This window comes from Gymnoscopelus braueri (genome assembly GCF_963280865.1).
Source record: "Gymnoscopelus braueri genome assembly, chromosome: 2".
Lineage (NCBI taxonomy): Eukaryota > Metazoa > Chordata > Actinopteri > Myctophiformes > Myctophidae > Gymnoscopelus > Gymnoscopelus braueri.
The window spans coordinates 39837086-39854437 of NC_137604.1; the positions used below are offsets into that span (position 1 = coordinate 39837086).

The window sequence follows — 17352 nt, forward strand, 5'->3', positions numbered from 1 at the left end:
GTCCTCATATTAGAAACACCACCCAAACCAACTCTAACACCAGATGCAGTGATTGTGAATGAGGGGGCCTCAGTTAGATTGAGTTGCTCTGCTGTAGCCCCCTGTTCTACTCTGCCACCAACTCTGACATGGACCCCCAGACTGGCTATCAGTGAGGAGAAACTGATGGAGAAACAAGATAAGACTAAAGTATTGATATCTAATATGACCTTCACTGCTTCTCGTCTCCTCCATGAAAAGAAGATCTCTTGCACCGTTCTCTACAAACGACAAGCTGGCAACATAGATCTGTCATCTGAAACATATATAACAGTCAAGGTTCAATGTGAGTTACTCTTTACTGTACATTACATTGCACTACAGTTTCAGTCAGTGGGCTGACGTCTTATATTAGTTTAAAATGACCAGAAAACAAATGTAACATATTTCTGTATCGATAGTGTTCCTGTAGCAAGATTTTTTTATTCTAATACTAATCGCCCTGGCATCCACACAAACCCAATATAATAAGTATAAGTATATAAGAAATATATCAGACACTGATTATTCCTTTTGCAGATCCTCCCAAGAACACAACCGTGTCAATCAGTCCCTCTGGTTCAGCACTAGAGGGCAGCACTGTAACTCTGACCTGCAGCAGTGAAGCCAACCCAGCAGTGACTTACACCTGGTACAGAGTTAGTGGAGGTCAGGTGACATCAGTGACAGAGGGAGGTACGAACAGTTTGTCCATCAAAGCATCCCAAGAGAACAGCGCCTTTTTCTGTCAGGTCAGAAATGGCCTTGGAACTGAAAATTCGTCAGTCTATCAGATAGACATTCAGTGTATGTATACAATATTATGAAAGCTTCTATATTCTGTTATGATTATATCGAATGCATACATAATTAATCCACTGGTATGTGTTTTTCTAGATCCTCCAAGGAACACAACAGTGTCAATCAGTCCCTCTGGTTCAACACTAGAGGGCAGCACTGTTACTCTGACCTGCAGTAGTGAAGCCAACCCAGCAGTGACTAAATACACCTGGTACAGAGTTAGTGGAGGTCAGGTGACATCAATGACAGAGGGAGGTACAAGCAGTTTGTCCATCAAAGCATCTCAAGAGAACAGAAACCTTTTCTGTCAGGTCAGAAATGTCTATGGAACTGGAAATTCGACAGTCTATCGGATAGACATTCAGTGTATGTATACAATATTATGAAACTTTCTATATTCTGTTATGATTATATTGGATGCATACATAATGATATGTGTTTTTCTAGATCCTCCCAGGAACACAACAGTGTCAATCAGTCCCTCTGGTTCAGCACTAGAGGGCAGCACTGTCACTCTGACCTGCAGCAGTAATGCCAACCCAGCAGTGACTAAATACACCTGGTACAGAGTTAGTGGAGGTCAGGTGACATCAATGATAGAGGGAGGTACAAACAGTTTGTCCATCAAAGCATCCCAAGAGAACAGCTCCTTTTTCTGTCAGGTCAGAAATGTCCATGCAACTGGAAATTCGACAGTCTATCAGATTGACATTCAGTGTATGTATACAATATTATGAAACATTCTATATTCTGTTATGATTATATTGGATGCATACATAATTAATCTATGTGTTTTTCTAGATCCTCCCAGGAACACAACAGTGTCAATCAGTCCCTCTGGTTCAGCACTAGAGGGCAGCACTGTCACTCTGACCTGCAGCAGTGATGCCAACCCAGCAGTGACTAAATTCAACTGGTACAGAGTTAGTGGAGGTCAGGTGACATCAGTGACAGAGGGAGGTACAAACAGTTTTTCCATCAAAGCATCCCAAGAGAACAGCTCCTTTTTCTGTCGGGTCAGAAATGTCCATGGAACTGGAAATTCGACAGTCTATCAGATAGACATTCAGTGTATGTATACAATATCATGAAACATTGTATATTCTATTATGATTATATTGGATGCATACATAATAATGATAATAATAAACTTTATTTTTATAGCACCTTTCATGACATGAAATGCAGCTCAAAGTGCTTTACAGAGCACAATGATATGTGTGCTTTACAGAGCATAATGATATGTGTTTTTCTAGATCCTCCGAGGAACACAACAGTGTCAATCAGTCCCTCTGGTTCAGCACCACTAGAGGACAGCACTGTCATTCTGACCTGCAGTAGTGATGCCAACCCAGCAGTGACTAAATACACCTGGTACAGAGTTGGTGGAGGTCAGGTGACATCAATGACAGAGGGAGGTACAAACAGTTTGTCCATCAAAGCATCCCAAGAGAACAGCACCTTTTTCTGTCAGGTCACAAATGACCATGGAACTGAAAATTCAACAGTCTATCAGATAGACATTCAGTGTATGTATACAATATTATGAAACTTTCTATATTCTTTCATACTTACAGGGGATGTATATGTAATTAATCAATGTATTTTTTTCTAGATCCTCCCAGGAACACAACAGTGTCAGTCAGTCCGTCTGGTTCAATACAAGAAGGCAGATCTGTGCATCTGACTTGCAGCAGTGAAGCCAATCCAGCTGTGAATAATTATACCTGGTCTAAATGTATTAAAGGCGATCAGATTGTTATTGGATCTGAAAACATCCTCATCCTCAACCAGACTCGTAGGGAACAGAGAGGGCTGTACTGCTGTGAAGTGATGAACATCCATGGAATGTCTAATGCAACAGTCATGCTTAACATTGAATGTAAGTACTGTACTGTAATCTATAGAATCTAGTCTTGATGCTACAATAATAAAATGGTAATTTAACCCCTGAACCCCCTCAAAATTATGGGGGGGAATAGAATAGGAAAGTATGTATATCTATTATGTATAGGAAAGTATATCTATTAGGAATATGAATATCAGCTGTCAGTTGATCCATTTGGTCCATTTAAAGCCAGTGACTTGTAACAGTGAAGCCAACTTTAGCAGTAAAGAGCTAGAACAAAGTTAGCGACATACAGAATGTTACATTGGTAAATGAAGTGAATTTCCTAATTAATCACATTCCCATTAGTGGGCCATAGGCGGAGAGGATGAGTCAGGGCATACTTGAATCAGTGCCACTATTTAACTTGCACATTTTACATTCTTAACAGTTGCTCCTGAGATCCTGGCCTCCTCTGGTTGCAACAGAACCGGGGACCAGATCAGCTGTTTCTGTGACACTATGGGAGAACCTTTTGCCGTAACACTGTGGAAATTGGATGGGCAGCCGCAGCCTGTAAACCAGTCAGACAAGATTACCATCAGTCACAAAACTCTGAGCAACACAGCCCTGAGGAGCATCATCAGCATGGCCCAGCCACAGGGGAAGGACGCACCCACTGTGGTCTGCCTCAGTCGCAACTCCATGGGATCTGCCAGTCATCAGTTTTATGTTCACAGCTTGGAGGTTCAAGGTTAATATGGGTATTACTTTTGAGGCCTTTAAAAACCAGCAGACTTTGAATGTTCTATAAAGCAGGGAATAATCTTCCATTATCCATTGCTTGTTCAATCCTAGGGCAATCGACACCGCTGCTCTTCATTGTTATTGCTGTTCTAACAGCATTGCTAATGTGTGCTCTGGTGTTTGGTGTAAGGTAAGATGAAAGCCTTGGATATTTCTGTGGCTTTCCCCCAACATGCAATCAGTGTCAGTTTAACAAAAAACAATATCTTTCTTTCTGTTGTCACACTTCATCTTGTTGTAGATTCTCAACAATTCAAGTTGCAATGAATTCTACCATGTATGATTGCCATCTCAGTGTAAACTCTATTTTCAAGGGCTCATCGGATGCAGAGTAACAATCCATTGGGTCAGGCCACAGGGAGGAGCAGTAATGGGGATGGAAATGAGGTAATATTATTCATGAATTATCTTACTACAATCAGAAGACGAAAGCATCTAGCTGCATTTCTACATTTAAGATTTGTTGTGGATTTCAGGCTCATTCCACATCAGAGGAAGACATCTATGTCAACAGCCTAATGCTGAGGGAGGAGGCAAGACAACAAAATACACCTTCCGATCTAACAGCCCCCAACACAGGCCCTGAACCTCTGTCCTCATCTACAAACATCTCTGAGACAAACTATACCAATCTGCCAAGTTCTGCACCAGTTGATACTAAAAGAGCAGGTGAAGACACAGTCGAGACGAATGGAGATCAAAGTGATGTGTTATACTCCAGCGTGATTTGGAAGAACAAGAAATCTGTGAAGACTCAGGACGACGTGGTGGAAGCTGGCAGTTTGTACCTGGATGAGGAGAGGGGCATGCCAGGAAATACAGGCAGTCATCACCCAAGTAAAGCACTCGTGATGGAGAATCTGGATGATGAAATGGGGTCTGGAAATGATGAAGCTATATATGCGCAGGTTAAGAAGCCCACATAGTAGGTGCACACCATTTTTGTTTTTTATATATTTATTCTATCCATTTTCTTTTGGTTTTCATATAGCAATCATGAATTCATGTCCATACAATTATCACGTGTAAATAAGAACAAACAATCAACATAATGGTAATAGTGGTAGTAGCCAATGGTTCAGTCAGTCAGGCTAACTACTGATTCCTCATATGATCATACCTATAGTTTAGGTGTATACACATACACATACATACACAGCTAAAACATTCAGTTGGTCAGTAAACATCTGTCCATAATTTCACATACATAAAAAATTATACGTGATCAAAGATTAGGTCTGGTTTCTGTAAATAATTCCTAAATTGTCCTCCATGTGGAGTAAAACGGGTCCCATTTTCCTTTCAGTGTGAATCAGATTTTTTCCAATTTTATAAAATATGCAGAATCCTGTAGCCATCGCTTTTGTAACATCCCATAGTTTATGCCAGTTGCGTTTATTTTTTATCTTGTATTAATGTTTAATTGTGTTTCCTTGTGTTTATTTAGCTGTTAAGTTTTATTGTGTTCCATGTTTTATTAAGTAGTATGGTTATTGTTGGCGTTTACTTTACAATTTTTTTACTTTTACAATGTACAGTACTGGGCATCGTTGTATACTTGATGAATGGATAATCACCTGCTAAGCTGAACTGCCTGCAATAAAACCATACAATTCTAATTATGGGCTGTCACTATTCACTATGTCACTAAACCCTAGCTACAAAACTGTTACTGCTGTAAATCTTTGTAGGACAGCACTGATGATGTGAGTCAGAAGCAGAATTGCTGTACACTGTGCACACACACACACACACACACACACTAGAGATACATGTAAATATATATTTATACAAATATGCAGTGCACATATAAACATGGATATTTAGAAATAGAAACCATGAACACAGACCTTTCAATCAGCTTAGTGTATGCTATGATTAAAGTATACTACCGATACTTTTCTTATCGCTGATATTCTTTATTACTGCTAAATTGTTGAGGATCCAAAACCAAATAATTCCATCGAGGGCCAAGCAGCATTATTTGACTCATTGAGTAGTGAGTTAGTGTGGTTATTACTAGGCTCCAGAACGTGAAGAGAGGTTGTTCAATAGTGAGAACTGTAGGCTAACCATCTAGCTCACACACACACACACACACACACACACACACACACACACACACACACACACACACACACACACACACACACACACACACACACACACACAGCAAAAATAGTCCCATAGCGTTTCTTCTTTATTTTGATACTGGTGCCTGGGACTAATCCATGTCACCCAGTGTTTTATTTACAATCTTTTGTTCAAGGTCTCTTGTATACAATTTTCAAATACAAAAACAAACAAAAACATTTTCTTCCGCAACCCCTCCCCAAACCATCTTCAGACCCCCCCCACCCCCCCCCCCCTTCACCATGACAATTCAAAACATCCCGTTAGACATTGGACAATTTGAGGGTACAATTCTTATAGAATAGCAGTTGTCTATATATCATATAAAGTAATTTTAACTTGCTTCCAGGCTATAAACAGATTACAATGTAAAGATGCTTTATTGTAATCAGAAAACTATCCAATTCCAAACATTCCTTAATGTAAGATAGTGGGGTTTTTCTTTGCCAAAAAAAAAAGTAGTACCCAGTGAGTATTCAGACAAATCATTAATAATGGAAAAAAACTGCTTATACACAGAAATTATTATTTTCTCCCACTGTTGACATGTAGGTTACATCACTGCACCTCAACAGACATACTCATAGACAACACACAGACAACTCACAATTCATGGAATAAACATACAGCATCTAGTCTTCACACAGTTTATGGTGTCGTTGCTAAGGTCTGGAAATCACTTGACACATGATGACTGGTGAATATGGAAAGGAATCCTGAGCTGCTTTAGACATAGGATGGAAAACTGCTTGTGTCATATGGGGATAAAAAATGTGTACATTTTCATACTATAAAACGTAGCTACTGTACTGTACGCTTTAGAAAGAAAGTAGAAATTTACACAGTAGAGTACAAACTAACAATAGGTCACACTTTTAATTCAACAAGACACAATGGAGCAATCACTAGGATATACGTACGTTAAATGTATAGTATATTGTATGTTCATACAGTATTGACTGATATTCCTGAGTCATTCATAGGTCCAGAGAAACAGCTGGTAGCGTACTGTATCTAGGCTGTCATTTCCCTCCCTGAGGTATTTTCCCATGATTGTTTAGTTGGGTGCAAATATGCATAGTTCAATGTTTAATCACAAACAGCTACATTTCAAAGAATTAAAACACAAACACTAATTCCCTTTTTGACGGAGAAACAAATATCAGGGCCAATTTGGCAGACAAAACTTGTTGATGTGAATGATCCTCTTATTTTGTATCAATTTGGCCTTCAAATCTTCTCAAGACTTTCACATGCTAAAAGAAAGCATGTGAAAATTACCCGTTATTCTTTTGTCACATGAAGGCAACCTTTCTCTAGTACCAGATCCATTCCTGCACATTTGCAGTGGGACCAGTTTGCTTCAGAGGTCCTAAGTTGCTATGAATGAGGCCAATGGTAACAAACTGCACTGAAGTTTGAAAAGACCTATCACTGTGCATGCATAGTGCAACGTGTCCTGCTGCATTTGTCCACACTGACATAACTGGAAAGGCAATTAAAAATGGCATGACAGCTAGTGAAATTACAGAATTATTTGAAGCATACATGGATGATGTGTGTGTGACACTGAATGTTAAAGGCATACTAGGTAACGTTTTCAACAAAACTAAAGTTAAATTGTATATCTTTTGTGAGTGGCAAAAGTTTCACAACACCCACTCCATGAATTTCACCCCCGGAAGCCTTTTATTTATATATTTTATATTGAACGTGGACTGGGGGGACTTTCCCGGGGAAATGACGTCATCTGGCCGGAAAACGGAGGTGGAAATGCACTGGTTTCCTGTTTGGCCAGGAACTACCGCAACGGTTTCCTGTTTGGCCAGGAACTATCGCGCTAATAACAAAAAGGAACCTCACGCTGATTTTAAGAGAATGTAGGATTAGAAGATCGAAAAAGAACAGAAAAAGAAAGCACAGCTCATGGTAACTAATGCTCCACTGGCTAAGAGAAACGATCCGTAGATAGTATAAAACAATTAAAAGATCGCTTTTTGAAACGCTTCCGGCTTCCGGTGAAAACGAATGGAATTCTGGGTAATCGAGGACTAAGGAAATTGTATGCAGTGACGGTAGTGACCAGCAGAGGTTGCTAAATATCGTTAGTTGTGAATTTGCATTGTACAACTTTAAGTGACACAGAGTTGATAACAAAAACAAACAAAAAACGGATCAAACAATCACCTTTTTTGGTCGGAAGTAGAGTTTTTTGGTGAGCATGGAGTTAAAGCAGGGAACTTGTTTCTTTCCAATTGCGTTTCGGTCATTACAATTCATAACGCTCCTCATGGAAACCTTCCTGTTGACCAGAGTAAGAAGCTCTGTGAACTCAAGGGAATCTCCAAACTTCTGCAAGGCCTCAGCCAGATCCTGGATGTACCAAGAGCCATTGATTGTCTCCCGGTGGGAATAGTATCCTGAACAAACACAATGGACAGGACAATATGGATTACTAAAAAAAAAAAATACAAACGCACTCACACTTTTCACTTAACGTAATACCCCTGTACCCTTATGTCCAATGTGATGTGATGTGATGTATCACAACATGAATGTTAATCCTTTCTCAATCAATATCTAAGAGACAAAATTAATTAAAAAATAAATACAACCTCACATTGTGTCAATCAAATTTATCCACTGCCTCTGACTTTTTCATCCGTCATTCATTAATCAATTTTCTGCGTTTTTTGTCTGTATGTTGCAGTGTTTTGAGTCTGTAGCCAACCCTGAAGAATGAAGCCTGTGGATTCAGGAATGTCTCATTGCCTAGCACAGTGGTTCTCAAACTCTGGTTTGGGACCCCTAGGGGGGTCCCCAGATGATTTGCTTAATTTACAACATAGTTTTCTCACTCAACAGTAAGCAACCCAACATACAGTATAAGTGTATACAGGGTATCTGCACATTGATTACTTTGGACCATTACTGAGTCAAAAGTGATCAACAAACTATACTATAAAAATGGTCAAACATAGGCTAAAGTGTCAAAATTACCTAAGGAAGAGGCAACGCGAGGCGTTGTGAACATGTAGATCGGCTATTTTCACAATAATTATCTGTGGAACCGAGTCAAAATAAATGTAATGCCTCAACTCCTACTATTCCAAGTGCTTGCCAAGGTTCAAATATGATTATTTTGGGGGGTTGCGGCCTGAAAAAGGTTGAGAACCACTGTCCTAGGACACACTTTTTTGATGGGACGATAGTCTTCAAGTGTGTGTGTGTGTGTGTGTGTTTAGCCTCACCTTCAGCGACAGAGTAACACATGATGAAGTCTGCCCCAGCAGGAAGTGTGTAGAGGACCCCAGCATCCACCACTACCTGGTTGGCACTGTCTACTACATCCATCGGGGTCACTGGGTCATCATGCTTGTCTCCACGGCACTCCTGGCAATGGACATGAAAACCAACCAGACAAAGTAATGTCAAGCTTCATTAGTTGAGCCACTAATTGACAAATGAGGCCATGTATGTACAGCAACTCTGTAAGTCACTCTGCCTGCAATGACTCAATAACACAAAATCTGACTATACCTGTAAGATAAAGATCTTTGGCTTCCCTACGAGGCTTCTGCACTTGTCTCCTTTGAAGAGAGCGGTGATATCCCGGATGTAGACCTTGTCGTCATACGCGTACACGTGGTCGTCCTCGCCGTGGCTCAGGAACACACACACAAAGCAGTCTGCATCGGTATGGTTGTCCTCCGCAGCTGGCAAAACATCAAACAGTTTTGTTAAATTCTACACTTGCAACCTACTCCAGAAAGCAGACTATATCCAGTAGATGGCAATATTGGTCATAATGACATATCCCAGACCCCTCTAGGCACACATCAGTCTTTTGCTTTGAGTAGGAATGCATCAGTCTTTCACTTTGAGATGGCATGCATCACTTTCTCTTTGAGTAGGCAATCGCATCACTCCGAGTATAGGCACCCCCCTCTATATATGTATTCTCATTGGGTCAGCAAGAATGACATGTGATCTATGGAGAATTTTGCCTAAAGGTGACCATATTGCATGCATGCAACAGTAAAAAGTACAAGGGTCTGCCTCCAGTTCAAATAAAGCTGAGTATTTGCCAGTGTCTGTGTACCTTCAGTGATCTTGCTCATGATGTCTGCCTTTTTCAGGTCATCATAGGCCTGCACATCAAAACCCAACGCCTTATATCTACAGCAGAAGAAAAGATGACCAACATGAGGAATATTCCAAGACAAGTATCAACTTTTGTAACCATGTTAGATTCATCAAAAACACCCGTCCTTGGTTCTGGTGACTCACCCTGCCCTCCTAATGCGTGAGGGGGCCGTGTTTTTCCGATTACTTTTTTCATTTATTTTATTTAATTTTTTATTGTATTTTATTTTTTTCATTTTCCAAAAAAAATATTAAAAATAAATGAAAAAAGTAATTGAAAAAACACGGCCCCCTCACGCATTAGGAGGGCAGGGTGAGTCACCAGAGCCAAGGACGGGTGTTTTTGATGAATCTAACATGGTTAAAATGGAGTTTGAAGTTACAATGGGTTTGTATAGGAAGGGGGCGTGTCTGTTAAAATGAATATCAAATATCTAAATAATGAATCAAGCAACTGAAAAACTGTCTGGGGGGCTCACAAAGGCCTGAGTAGATGATAAAATGACCAAAAGTTTTTTTGAAAGTGAAATATCCCTTTAAGAGCTGATGGATGACTGTCTATGCAATAATTAGTCCATATTTGTCCTCATATTAGAAACACCACCCAAACCAACTCTAACACCAGATGCAGTGATTGTGAATGAGGGGGCCTCAGTTAGATTGAGTTGCTCTGCTGTAGCCCCCTGTTCTACTCTGCCACCAACTCTGACATGGACCCCCAGACTGGCTATCAGTGAGGAGAAACTGATGGAGAAACAAGATAAGACTAAAGTATTGATATCTAGTATGACCTTCAATGCTTCTCGTCTCCTCCATGAAAATAAGATCTCTTGCACTGTTCTCTACAAACGACAAGCTGGCAACATAGATCTGTCATCTGAAACATATATAACAGTCAAGGTTCAATGTGAGTTACTCTTTACTGTACATTACATTGCACTACAGTTTCAGTCAGTGGGCTGACGTCTTATATTAGTTTAAAATGACCAGAAAACAAATGTAACATATTTCTGTATCGATAGTGTTCCTGTAGCAAGAATTCTTTATTCTAATACCAATCGCCCTGGCATCCACACAAACCCAATATAATAAATATAAGTATATAAGAAATATATCAGACACTGATTATTCCTTTTGCAGATCCTCCCAAGAACACAACCGTGTCAATCAGTCCCTCTGGTTCAGCACTAGAGGGCAGCACTGTTACTCTGACCTGCAGCAGTGAAGCCAACCCAGCAGTGACTTACACCTGGTACAGAGTTAGTGGAGGTCAGGTGACATCAATGACAGAGGGAGGCACGAACAGTTTGTCCATCAAAGCATCCCAAGAGAACAGCACGTTTTTCTGTCAGGTCAGAAATGGCCTTGGAACTGAAAATTCGTCAGTCTATCAGATAGACATTCAGTGTACGTAATACTATGAAACATTCTCATTATTATGATTATATTGCATGCATATAGTAATTAATAAATGTATTTTTCTAGATTCCCCCCAGGAACACAACCGTGTCAATCAGTCCCTCTGGTTCAGCACTAGAGGGCAGCATTGTTACTCTGACCTGCAGCAGTGATGCCAACCCAGCAGTGACTAAATTCAGCTGGTACAGAGTTAGTGGAGGTCAGATGACATCAATGATAGAGGGAGGTACAAACAGTTTGTCCATCAAAGCATCTCAAAAGAACAGCTCCTTTTTCTGTCAGGTCAGAGGTCAGAAATGACCATGGAACTGGAAATTCGACAGTCTATCAGATAGACATTCAGTGTATGTATACAATATTATGAAACTTTCTATATTCTGTTATGATTATATTGAATGCATACATAATTAATCTACCGCCGCCGGTATGTGTTTTTCCAGATCCTCCCAGGAACACAACAGTGTCAATCAGTCCCTCTGGTTCAGCACTAGAGGGCAGCACTGTCATTCTGACCTGCAGCAGTAAAGCCAACCCAGCTGTGACTAAATACACCTGGTACAGAGTTAGTGGAGGTCAGGTGACATCAATGACAGGGAGTTACAAACAGTTTGTCCATCAAAGCATCTCAAGAGAACAGCACCTTTTTCTGTCAGGTCAGAAATTACCATGGAACTGGAAATTCGACAGTCTTTCAGATTCAGATTCAGTGTATGTATAATTTCATATTATGAAACATTCTAGATTCTATCATACTTATAGGGCAGTGGTTCTCAACCTGTGGGTCGGGGGTCCCCACATGATTTTGGGGGGGTCCCCAGATGACAGTGAAGTGACAATTTAAGGACCTTTTAAATACCTAAAAATGAAAATAGCTCATTTACATGTTCACAACTCCTCGCAACACAAGGTGTTGTGAGCTTGTAGATCTGATATTTTCACAATATTTATCTGTGGAACTGAGTCAAACAAAGTTGAACGCCTCAATTCCTACAATTCTAAGTGCTTTTCAGGGTGGGGGGTCCCCAGTTCAAATTTGATTATTTTGGGGGGTCACGGCCTGAAAATATTGAGAACCACTGTTATGGGGGATGCATACGTAATTAATCAATGTTTTTTTTCTAGATCCGCCCAGGAACACAACAGTGTCAGAACAGAGTTCTCCACATGTAGTGGGGTTTATCGTAGGACTTGTTGTTGGGATTCTACTGACCATCCTTCTGCTCCTGCTGTGTCGATACATAACATCTAAAAGTGAGAAATACTACATTAGATTACAGATTACAATCACTGAGGAACTCAGGATCAGTGATTTATGTACCACTTACGCATGTACTTTTTTAAATTACAGCTCCATGTTGTGCCAGGTAAGTACTCTATATTAATTCTGTCTATTCATCAACATGATAGCAGTAGATTGCATCTTGTTTTCTATTTAATTCCTGTTAAATATTGTATATCTCTAAATTACAGACCGGTTCAGTCTCAGGGAACCAATCAGGGCTCAGCTACAGACCACAGGACCAATCAAAGTGGGGCTCCTGATGATGTCTACTGCCCACTGCAACACGGTCAGTCTGTGAACCAATACTTTTACCTGGTCTTTACCCCGGCCTAAATATATAATCTAATGTATAACGTTAAATAAAAAATACATCTCTTTCATGTGTGTTTCCTAATCAAAATAATTAACCAAAGTTGACCAAAGTGAAAATCTTCATCCATTCAACAGTACATATTTTTTTGGGTAGTATACTAAAGTCAGTCAGTATGTATTTTCACCTAATTAGCAGAATAATTAAAGTTAAACATGTATGAAGTAAATAAAAGTAAGCACCACATTAATGATTATGTGTTTCCCTTTAGGTGACACAAGTGTCTATGGAGTAATCCACTCTGATGACTATGAAAATGGTACATACATTTTAATATTGTAATCTCATTTAATCTAAACTAATTTCATTTGGTTATTGTGAAATGATTCAGATGTATCACTCGATCTGTTAGAAATGTTTTAGTGCCGCTTCCTGAGCACAGAATGTAATGTAGCTGAATGTTTAAGATAACACTCTCACACGCACGCACGCACGCACGCACGCACACACGCACACACACACACAATATACTGCATGCATTTTATGCACTCTGAGAGCTCTCAGATGTAAATAAAATACACCTTTTCTTCATATTCCACAGTTAAGTAAAAGCAGGAATGAATTAAATACCAGGTTACATATTATACTGTATGTTTACTGTGACTTTGTCTCATCTCTTTAGATACACCTGTGTAAGACAACCCAATGCCACACATGTGGATAAATTGGATCAAATGAATCTTCACCAATATATTCAGGGTTTATATTTGTAGCTCTCTCTCTCTCTCTCTCTCTCTCTCTCGCTCTCTCTCTCTCTCTCTCTCTCTCTCTCTCTCTCTCTCTCTCTCTCTCTCTCTCTCATTTTTGTCTGTGTTGAATGATTTTAAATTATATTTTGAACTTTAATATTAACATATGATTTTATACAGAACCATGTTTTATTAACCTATATTAAGGAAGATTATCTTTAAAAATAATTATGCATCAAGTATTTTATTTTACAGTAGATATTAAACTCTTAATGTTTGTACATATTTTGACCTGCTGTCTCAAAGCCATTCATCTCAAACCAATAATGTCATGTTTTTGCTCATCCTAGTGTTTCTTCAACATAATTTTTCAATTAAGTGTTTATGTTTACATGTTTTTCAAAAATAGTTGACGTCAATAAATTGAAGTCTTCTTTTAGTTTTTTACTTTTGGAATACATTATTCCATTGTTCCAAAATGTTGTCATAGTGTATGAATGATCTTTGAATATGAACAAGATTTCTGTGTACTTTCAATTAAAAAAAGTTTGCCTTCACACTGATGTTGTGTAAACTCATTCCACATCTCTTATGCCATCAAGAACAGTGTTGTTTATTTAAAATCATTTTAACAGTCTACAGTATACCACATAACTCATCTTTAAGTGATATGTTTTAGTTAAAACAAAAAGTATTTTGTTGAAAGGTCAAAGCACTGTATTCTGATAGTAACCATTACTATTGTTGGTGAGGTTTTGTAAAGGACTATATGGACTGGTTCTGTGGGGTTAAGCTTCATTCGCCCCCGGGGCGTCGGTCAGGCGCGACAATGTGTCACTGTATGACAATGTGTGGTTCTGCAGTATTTACAAACAAGAAACAATAACCACTGAGTACAAATACCATACATACAGTATATCACAATTTATCACATTACTGCAATAATAGAATATAGTATGCAATATAGTAGGCATCTACACTACACAGGTTATCACAGTACTGATGTATCACTATGTATGATCAAACAATAATATCACTAACTTACAATAAGTGCATTAACTTCACAATAGACGTTAATACACAATAGAGCATCGCAGTTCCCGCCCACTTCCTGGTTTTTCCTGGTGCCGGAAGGAAAAACTCAATGCATTTTTCCCATTGACATTTCCAAAAATATTTATATCTATTAATTTAAGCCTCGAATCAAGCCATCATGACATGACATGAATCATGACCATAAAACGTTTTTTTCTGTGATTTTTTTTTATTTTATATTTAATTATATGATATACTATATTTAATAAATACCCTTTGTTTTGCCGTTTTCAATTTTTTTTTATCACAGAATCAAACGTTTTATGGTCATGATTCATGTCATGTCATGATGGCTTATTCGAGGCTTAAATTAATAGATATAAATATTTTTGGAAATGTCAATGGGAAAAATGCATTGAGTATTTTGCGGTGGAACCCGGAAGGGGCGGGAACTGCGATGCTCTATACACCTTTCCATACAAGCTGCACAATAACATCAAACATTGTGAAAATAGCCGATCTACAAGCTCACAACGCCTCGCTTTTCTCATTGTGTCAGCCCAAGCCATGAATATATAGCCAAGAAGCCATGAACACATGCACATGCACACGCACACGCACACGCACGCGCACACGCACACACACACACACACACACACACACACACACACACACACACACACACACACACACGCACGCACGCACGCACGCACACACACACACACACACACACAGAGTGTACATGTACATGCTTTTATGGATGTTGGCAATGTATGAAGTTCAACTTAAAGAGAATGAAGACCTCAGTTCCAAAAAAATACACATTCATGAAAACACATCCAAGCACACACATATAGACATTCATGAAAAGACCGGAATGGTCTATGAGAGAATCTGACAGTTACCTGTATGCCTAACATAACAAGTATTGTTAATCTAAAATCAGTTACATTTCACAAAAAACAAGAAGTATAAAGCTTACCTTCGCAGCATTCAGTTTCTGGACTAGACATGATAGCAAAACCTCTAACTGACAAGTACAGTACTAAACTATGAATTTACTTTGTCAAGCAAGCCCAACAGTGACCGCATGAACTCACTTGGGTTGAGTAAAGGTCATTTCAAACGGTAAGTGTAACTCAGAGCGTCATTCAGATTTGGCAGGTGGAGCATGTGTGCTCATCACAGGCACACGCCCGCCTGCCTCCAGTTAAACTACAGCTTGCTAAGCAGAGCACTTCTTGTTGCTTTGCTGCTTGTTGTCAACTTGTCACAATGATTATGACCCTTCGTATGGGAGGCACACGGAGTGAGAGGGGCGACAAGTGGTTGATGCTCACTGTATGAAAAGTAGTCCCTTCAGGTACAACATTACTGTTTATAAAGAATACATCACATGGATGCACCTGGGATGTATCATCAGTGTTGTAGCCTGGGGTCATAGGGTGTTTCGGGTCTCGCAACATACACCCTCGCCCAGGTGACCCAGCCGGGGTTGATCAAGCCCCAACTTACATCCCAGGTAGCTACCCACGGTCAGTCCTATAGGGAAAGACAGGGCCACTCAGTCCGCTTCTCTGGAACTATTCTGCCTGAACACAGGGAGGCTCTGGCACGTGGAGGGACTAGGCTCTGTGGGTGGCCTCCTGGCCGGGCTCCTCCTTCGTCTCACCAGGTCCATGACCTGAGCGCTGTACCAAATCCGCTGCACCAGATCCGCTGCACCAGATCCGCTGCACCAGATCCGCTGCACCGCCCTGATCCAAACATTTCCTTCTGGCGTGATGGTTCCTTGGGCCGATACCACTGGATTGGGCTGTCTAATGGTATTAGCTCTACTTGCGGTTTGCTGGAATGGCCCTCCTAAAGGCCTCACCGTGGGTTTGTTGGGCTTCTTCCTCACGGAAGACACAGCCTGACATGATACTGAACATGATACTGACACTGATTATTATGATAACACTTTTCTCAACAATATGAGCCGTTATTACATTACAAGGGGCTATACGTAAGGTTCTTAATGTAACATCATGATTTTATTACATTATGAGCTTTTATTACATTTAGGTTATTACATTATGAACCATTACATTATGATTACATTAAGAGTTGCTACAGCAAGCACATGGTCAAGTTGAGATGGATGAACAAGAGGATGGAGGAGTAGCTTACCAACTGTTTGGAAGTAAAAATAGCAAACCCATTAGACCAATTTGTTTTTTGTTGTTGTTGTCTTTCAAGCACTTAGCCAACAGAAATCTCACAACAATAACCATCAGCCAACCTACTGCAAATCACACACTAGACTGTCCATTCATATTTCTTGGCATTCATTTTATAAGATGGAGGTGAACCAGCTGATGCCCCTCCGTTTCCTGGTGTATACTTGCTGCCTATCAAGGTCCCTCTTCAACCATGTCACTTTTCTTTGGCGTGTGCCTTCAGTCTTTTGAGTTTTTTACTCTTTCGCTGCTTTTGTCAATTCTCTCTTTATGGACACAGCAGGTCATGAAATGTAGGAAAATAGGCATCAACTAACTGGGGTAAAATAAATTACCAGCCTGATCTCCAGAGATCTCCGTAACATTGCACGGATCCAGTGCACTTCATTCCGTGGATAGTCGCCTAGAAACCCCGAAATTGCGTGCATATGTACGGCGAGTCCCACGGTGGAAAAACCCGGAAGCAGAGCAGTCCCCACAACAAAATTTACGATTCTGTGCCTATCGGTACATAACTCAAACGGCGCTGAGTAGGCACAAGGGAATGTCGCAACGTTCGGGACGGCAACTCGCTCGCTTTAGCTCGCTCGGTGGCCCCTTAC

At 40.0% G+C, this 17352-nt stretch overlaps 2 protein-coding genes across 2 annotated transcripts; one reads left to right on the forward strand and one right to left on the reverse strand.

Annotated features, from left to right (window-relative positions):
- Positions 1-2056: 2056 nt before the first annotated feature.
- Positions 2057-13440, forward strand: LOC308106058 (vascular cell adhesion protein 1-like; the record flags this gene model as incomplete). Its single annotated transcript, XM_080457065.1, has 8 exons — positions 2057-2237; positions 2567-2701; positions 3099-3401; positions 12275-12403; positions 12501-12516; positions 12623-12720; positions 13016-13063; positions 13427-13440. 8 exons carry the CDS (start codon positions 2057-2059, stop codon positions 13438-13440), a joined length of 924 nt encoding a protein of 307 aa, XP_080313191.1.
- On the reverse strand, positions 7735-9777 carry LOC308102478 (caspase-6-like). The gene is made up of 4 exons (XM_080452218.1): positions 9690-9777; positions 9128-9303; positions 8839-8980; positions 7735-8007 (listed from the first exon to the last, which is right to left on the reverse strand). The coding sequence occupies exons 1-4, from the start codon at positions 9706-9708 to the stop codon at positions 7763-7765; spliced, it is 582 nt and encodes a 193-aa protein (XP_080308344.1). The 5' UTR covers positions 9709-9777; the 3' UTR covers positions 7735-7762.
- Positions 13441-17352: the final 3912 nt, after the last annotated feature.

What these genes read in the sequence shown, in the direction of transcription:
- LOC308102478 (XM_080452218.1), bottom strand. An exon ending in CAAAGATCTTTATCTTACAG is followed by an intron (nt 8,981 to 9,127) that starts GTATAGTCAGAT and finishes GTCCATTGCCAG; the next exon opens with GAGTGCCGTGGAGACAAGCA. An exon ending in GTGTTACTCTGTCGCTGAAG is followed by an intron (nt 8,008 to 8,838) that starts GTGAGGCTAAAC and finishes GTGTTTGTTCAG; the next exon opens with GATACTATTCCCACCGGGAG.